At 35.8% G+C, this 7,637-nt stretch overlaps 1 protein-coding gene across 1 annotated transcript; it reads right to left on the bottom strand.

Moving 5' to 3' along the window:
• Positions 1–3,808: 3,808 nt before the first annotated feature.
• LOC123531607 (uncharacterized) lies at positions 3,809–7,354 on the bottom strand. The gene has a single exon (XM_045312717.2). The coding sequence runs from the start codon at positions 6,846–6,848 to the stop codon at positions 5,019–5,021; it is 1,830 nt and encodes a 609-aa protein (XP_045168652.2). The 5' UTR covers positions 6,849–7,354; the 3' UTR covers positions 3,809–5,018.
• Between the last annotated feature and the right edge of the window lie 283 nt (positions 7,355–7,637).

Genomic DNA, 7,637 nt, shown 5'->3' with positions numbered 1-7,637 from the left:
TTCTAAGCAAGGGGATATAACATCTCAAAACAAAACATTCAAAAATTGTAACAAGAGTTAACTTCCTTTAACGAAATGGTAACATCTTCAACTGTACAATGCATTTCTTTACATTTAGCTAGATGGTATTTTACATCATATCTTCATATATGTTTTAAGCGCTGACGTTAAACTGAAAATCACTATGGGTAGCTTCTGAACACAGGTAAGTATATTTTTGGAGGAATGTCTTGAAAGGCTCACTGCTGATTACCTTTAAATCTACATGTTTACTATCTCAAATTGTCTTAGATCTGTTTATCTAGTGTTTGACAGCCGCATAGACATGTAATTCTGTAGAATGATGAACAACCCTTGCAGAAAAAACCACGGACTTACAGAAAGGCAAATTAACTTAACCGTCAAAAACATATCTTAACTGGAAGACAAAACCTTTTCCCTCCTTCTGGCAAAACACAATCATGTTCGTTAAAAATCGTTAAAAAATCGCTTACAAAGACACACAACTTTGCATTAAACTGTAATAGAAACATGTACATGTATACCTATTAACATATACTCTTTACAAGGCAATGCCTTAAAAATAAACTAAATTTTCTTCTAAAAGTTCTTTTCCTGCAACATACAAAAACTTAACCAAAAACTGCTAATTCAAAAAAGGGGCATAATTTTGTAAAAAAAGCAGAGTTATATAACATGTGCACTGCATGTCAGATCATGACAGTGAACAAGTGTGTGAAGTTTCAATCCATTCCCATTAGTGGGTACTGAGATACCAGCTTACATATAAATTTTTTTAACCCAAAACAGCTATATCGAAAAAGGGGCATAATTTTGTACAAATGCAAAGTAGAGTTATGGAACCTGTACATTGCATGTCAGATCATCACAGTGAACAAGTGTGTGAAGTTTCAATCTATTCCCATTTGTGGGTACTGAGATACCAGCTTACATATAAAACCTTAAGAAAACATTTCTAAGTCGGAAAACGGGCATAATTTTGTAAAAAAAAAGAGCAAAATAGAGTTATGGAACCTGTGCAGTGTAAGTCAGTTTATCACAGTAAATAAGTGTTACTGAGATACCAGCTTATATACAAAAACTTAACCAAATCGGGACGCCGACGCCAACGCGGACGCGGACACCGACGCCGACGCATGGGTGAGTCCAAAAGCTCTACATATTCTTTGAAAGTCGAGCTAAAAATAACTAATTTCAACATGCGAAATTAAAATGATGGAAAAATATTCGCAAATTATGAATACTGGAATATTACTGAAATACCAGCGCATCTATCAAAATCAGGATTAACATGAAAACAATGTATTCTCATAAACGTAACTTGGCTGGGAGTTTATTTATGTTATTTGTAACAATATACAGCACACAATTCTCTGTTAAAGGCACGCGGGCATACAATCCTCAACTCTCCTAATAAAAACATAAACATCAATAAAAAGGAAGAAATCCAAAAGAGATTCTCTTCCAAGTAAACAGGAAAATTTGTAACTCTTTTTTTTACATCTGTTATCTGCTACTACATAAAGTACAATTTCAAGTTGTCTTAAAGCGAGTATAGTTTATGAATTATAAGAAAAGCATGTACAATGTATATAATTACTTCAGTTTCTTCCATAACCCAGTTCAGTTCAGCTGATATTTTGTAGTACATAAAACATGAGCAAGAGGGTCATGATGACCCTATATCGCTCATCTGTTAAACATGGCATTGGAATCATCAAGAAAACCATTCTGACCAAGTTTCAAGAAGATAGGGGCAGAAATGTGGCCTCTACATTGTTAACAAGCTTTCCCTTTGATTTGGGTTGTGACCTAGTTTTTGACCCAGAATGACGCAGTTTCGAACATGTCTAAGGAATCGTTAAGATTCATGAAGATATGGTCAGATATATGGCCTCAAGAGTGTTAACAAGCTTTTCCTTTGATTTGACCGGGTGAGTGACCTGGTTTTTAACCCCACATGACCCACTTTCTAACTTGGCCGAGGAATCTTCAAGATAAACATTCTGACCAAGTTTCATGAAAACATGGTGATAAATGTGGCCTCTAGGATGTTAACAAGCTGTTACTCTGATTTGACCTGATGGCCTAGTTTTTGACCCTATATGACCCAGTTTCAAACTTGCCCTAGAGATCATCAAGATAAACATTCTTTGCAAGTTTGTATAAAATTAAAGCATAAATGAGACCTCTATATGGCTGAAAGGGCCAAAATAGAACCAAAATAGAACATTGACTGAAGTTGTGTGAAAGTGTGGTGAAAATCGAATGTAAAATGTCACTTCTATCGTGTTCACAAGGTCAAAATAACAAATTTTGGCTCTTTAAGGGGTCAATCAGGGGCCGTAATACCGGAACCTATGATTGGATCAGCAAGATTCATCATGGAATCCAAGATCTATTGTTGTTGACGATATTTTGAAAGTTTGTTTCAAATCAAAGCATAAATGAAGTCTCTATATGGCTGCAAAAGCAAAAATAGCAAATTTCGGCCCTTTAAGGGAACATAACTCTGGACCCCATATTGGGATCTGACCAGCTTTGGAAAGGAACCGTAATATTATGTCAATACAAGATGTGTGCAAGTTTGATAAAAATTGATTGCAAAATGTGGTATATATCATGTTCACAAGAAATTGCGAACGGACGGACGCACGACGAACGAAGGGTGATCACAAAAGCTCACATTGTCACAAGGTGACAGGTGAGCTAAAACGTATCTATATGCATCTTTTATTACACCTTTATACTGCGAGAGTAACGCGGTAAATAAATCATCTAAACAAGTTTCAGACTACACAGGTCATTTTTAAGAACAGCTTGCAGAATTAAACCAAATCTCGTCTTGATCTTACTTTGAAGTATTGACAAATAAGGAGCGAAAACAACAGCTTTGAATGCCGACATGTATAAAAGCCATCGAGATGTCGCAAGTCGTGAATCGTTCTCTACCTATTCAAATCATGTAAGTTGTGACTTACTTGCGAAGAAGAGGTACTTCCTGGCATAGAATCTTGGAAAAGCTGGTGACAAACTTATCTGACTGTCGTTCCCTTACTGAAGTTGCAAAACGGCGTAAAACTCATATGAAACAAATTGAAGATATTCTTACTTTGAACAAACGAATGCGCGGTTTTGATAAACGTATATGGTCATCATTCTCATTAATTATAGTCTATAAACGAGGGGATATAACGTCTCAAAACAAAACGTTAAACAGTGTAACAAGAGTTAACCTCCTTTAACGATATGGTCAGATTTCAACTGTACAGTGCACTGAAAACGGATGGTATTTTACACTGTGTCCCCAAAGCCTTGAAATGCTCACTAATGGTTACATTTTCTACATGTTTACTGTCTTTAACTGTCTTAGATCTGATTTTCTAGTGTTTGACAGGCACAGACATGTTTTCTTAGATGGATGAACAGCCTGAAAAAATCTCTCTTTTGCAGAAAAAAAAACATGCAGAAAGACAAATTATCTAAACCGTCGAAAACATATCTTAACTTTTACCTCTTTCCGGCAAAACACAAAAATATTAATAAAATCGTTTAAAAAATCGCTTACAAAGAAACACAATTTTGCATTTAGCTATATAACAGAAACATGTACATTATATACCTATGAACATATCTTTAAATTATTATAAAGCATTGCATTAAAAACAAACTAAATTGCAACAACCAAAAATAAACGATGGAAAACTATTCGCAAACTATGAATGCTGGAAAATTACTAACGTATCGATCAGCTCAAATTAACATGAAAACAATGTCAAACCAGGGCAAGAAATATTTTTATGTTATTTGTAACAATATACAGCAGCTTCTGTAATAAAAAAAATATTGTTTTAACTTACAATTCTCAACTCTCTTAATAAGGCCATCATATGAAAACAACATAACAAAAGTAATAAAAACATAACAAACATCAATAACAAAGAAAATAAACTAAAAACTTTGCATTTTTCCCCTTAAAACCTCTCCACAAATCCTCCAAACGAGATTCTCCTCCAAAACAAGAGGTTGCAATTTTGGAAACTACTTTTTACATCTGTTCTCTGCTTCGACGCAAAGGACAATTTCTGGTTGTCTTAAAAACAAGCGATGATTTATTTATTCCAAGAGTAACATGTATATCACAACTTCAGTTTCAGTAAAATAGGAATTGATACCTTTTCCTCCTCAAATTACATCTTCAATATAAAATATAATATCAATATGACAGATCTAAACAAATACATGTGTATACATTCCGTTAACAATGAGATTATGCAATATTCGAGTCCTTTCACCGTATATCAAAATACAAAATAGATGTAAGCGGTTTCGTAAAACACATGTACAAGACGATTAATAACAAAAAATATCATCTAAAACGACATAAACTATCTGATTTTTTAAACAAATAAACAGATATTTTATATGTACACTGAGCATTTGTCTCTTAAATGTATGATACATTTCTACCAAAAACAAACATTAACACTGACTCAACGAACTGACAAAAATAAGTTTTATATACATGTAACTGAATTACAAAATGTGAATTCTAAAATCAAGTCTTTGCTTAAAATCCATTTGATATCAATACGGCACTTATATGAGCATTTTCTGTGCCGCCATGTTAAATAAAAAAGTAAATTTTTCGGTCATTTTTGAACATTTCAATCAATCAAACTTAAAAAAAGTGAACACTATTTTACGAAGGAAATAAAACGTTTTGTTTTAGCATTCGTTGATTGAAAAATCATGATATAGCAATTTAAGTCTTGAAACTGTATCCGAAAATTTCAATATATTAAAAAGCACATTCTTATGAATTAATGCTATATTTCAATTGTATGGAAGAGCTATTATATAACATTGTAGTCACGCGAACAGTGTATTTATCTTTATGTACCTTTCAGACCAATTCTAAATTCCAGTGACTATCCGCAAGGCTATTGAGAAGAGTCTGTTAGGTGAAAATGAACAACGTGGGTAATTTAGACACCTCAAAGTTCGCTAAATGAAAGTCCCTTTTCATTCGCCTTCTGTGACCCACCAGGAACAAGACCACTTTCAAGAGCACGAGACAAATCCGTGCCATGCGCATGAGTAACATCCGGTCCTTGGCCAGAGAGTAGCTGGGATATGTTTTGCTGACCAAGGCCAAACAGCAGCAATTGCATCATTCGGTACTGGTGATCTCTGTCCTCTCGACGCTGACGTTCTTCCATCTCAATTTTGTTGCGCTCAACCTCAAGTTTTCTCATTTCCAAATTAAGTCTCATTCTCTCTAAATCATTCCCCGCACTTGACTGCTGCGATGCACTTGGCTGCTGAGACGCTGATGCAGTCTGCACTGCTGGTTGTTGAGAAAAGGGAACAGTCCACTGCCCACTCTGTTGCTCGTACTGTTTAATTACGTTGTCTCCGTTATCAACAACATCCGCTTTCTCACTTTTCACATTTATTTCATTGTTATTTACTTCACTAACACCGTTGTACGGCGGAAGTTGGACATCATTATTACCGGAAGTTGGCGTCACATGGAACGGATAGTTCGGTACTGTTGGCAAAACAGAAATTTGCAAAGGCTGCTGAGCAAACTGGTTACCTTGGTTTAAACTAACAGACTGTTGTGGCTGTGCTTGCTGCTGAAGCTGGAACTGTTGTTGCTGCGGTGGCAATGGTGGATACCATATGTTATTTGTTTTTGGTGTACTTTGAGCGCTAACAACGGACGATAATGAATTCTGACCTTGAAATTGGGAAAAGCCAACAACGTTAGATACGCTGTTAACAATGTTCGCTTTTTTCACTAAATTCGGATTTTCACCAACAGTAAGTTTCCGTCTTACTGGCTGTTTCTTGCCTTTGAACTGTGCTCCACGCTGTTTCCGTTTCTGTTCCAGATCAGCTGCCAGCATCCCTGGGGTGATTTGTGCATTATCACCACTGATAATCTCAAGCTTATCAAAGTGCCTGCAATACGTTATTGTCTGGCAGCCTTCACTAATCTCATCTTTTGTTATCTTATAAGCCCTCTTTAATGTGTGTATTCTGGTTTTACACTGTTCCCAAGTTTTTTCCCACCCTTGTTCTGCCATTGACCGAGAAATCAGCCTATAAACTGGAGCGCACGTGACCGACTCATCCCCACCTTTTTGTTTAATTATTTCGGTCTGTTTAGCCCAAACTTCCATCAAATATTCAGTTTCGTCGTCCGTCCAAGCTGAGCCTCTTCTCCGACGTTTTTCTCTCATTTTAAAACTATTTGATAATGATTTTGACGAAGTGATTTCTTGAGAAGCGATGCTACTTCCGGGTGACGGTAGAGGAGAAGCTGTGGAACTTCTGTTTGATGAAATTCCTGGAGACGCTAGACTTGAAGTTTCAGATTTTACCTCAGTCGTAGAAACGACAAGATTTGAACTTTGAACTTGTAGAGCTGGCTGGGCTGAAACAGTCCCATTATTGATATTATTATACTCCGCTGGTTCAGTCTTTTTCATAGATTCAGAATCAAAACGAGGTGAAAAGTGTTTATCACTAATATCGGAGACGTCTCGCTTTGCTATGGGAAGCACCAGAGGTGATTCTAGTTGTTCTTGCAGCTTTGATTTAACTTGACCTTCTCTTACCCCGTCAATGTGTGTCGGCTGCACACAAGTCTGAACCATATTCCGCGTCCTGTCTACACCTTCAGAAGACACTTTATTTTCCACCTGTGGGATTTCGGGTTTAGAAGTTAAGTTGCAATTTCCTGCTGTATTGTTCATGTTTCTGTCAAGGTCAGCTTTCGGTTTTGTAAGAGATTCATAAAGAATTTGAGATTCCATGCTTTTTAGTATTTAATGAGTAATCTCTACACCAGTGTGCTAAATAACTCATTAATTACAACATGCCTTTAATAATCTGTCCACCTTGTATGTGTTAATATCTCTCGTTTAATCCATCTAAATGTTAAAAGCATTTATTTCGCATTAATTGCAGTGTTGTAACGTCAGATTTGTAAGATTAAATCTGTCCTTCAATATGTCGTATATTGCATTAATTAAATCCCATTCGTAAACACACACATCCTGTCGCGATTTTAAAACCCGTCCATCAACTTGAAATATAGGTCACATGTCACTTTACACAAAAACCTAGAAGTTTCCAAACGCTATAAAAAGTTTCTAAAACTTTGTCAAGTTCTGTAACAATGTTTCTATACCCACGTGTTAAGTGTATATTTACATATTTCCGATAGTATTGCAGTATTTCTTTCCATAGATAATTACCTACATGTGTGTAGTAGACTGTCGTACTGTAGTAAATCAGTGTCTATTTTTAGATTGCCGTAGGTAAATACTACGCCCCGCCGCACAGTTACTATTCGCCGCAAGTTCGTAAGCTAGTACCTCGTACAATCGCCCGGTGCGTATCCGCACTCCAGAATTCAGAATTCTCAACAAAAGGACAATGCGTGCGTGCGCTTAGAGTCTTATCATTACAGAATGTTTTAAATCTAGAAAATCCTCATCAAATATGTTTAACTTGACAAAAAAATGAAATAAGTATTCAAATAGAAAATACCTTTATCTAGAATAGTCATTTATTAAAAAAAATCTTACATTTCTTGTTTG

Source organism: Mercenaria mercenaria, chromosome 11 (genome assembly GCF_021730395.1).
Source record: "Mercenaria mercenaria strain notata chromosome 11, MADL_Memer_1, whole genome shotgun sequence".
Taxonomy (NCBI): domain Eukaryota; kingdom Metazoa; phylum Mollusca; class Bivalvia; order Venerida; family Veneridae; genus Mercenaria; species Mercenaria mercenaria.
This window is presented reverse-complemented; position numbering and strand designations above follow the sequence as displayed.

Excerpts from the sequence above, each read along its gene's own strand:
- LOC123531607 (XM_045312717.2), bottom strand. The coding sequence starts at position 6,848 with ATGGAATCTCAAATTCTTTATGAATCTCTTACAAAACCGAAAGCTGAC.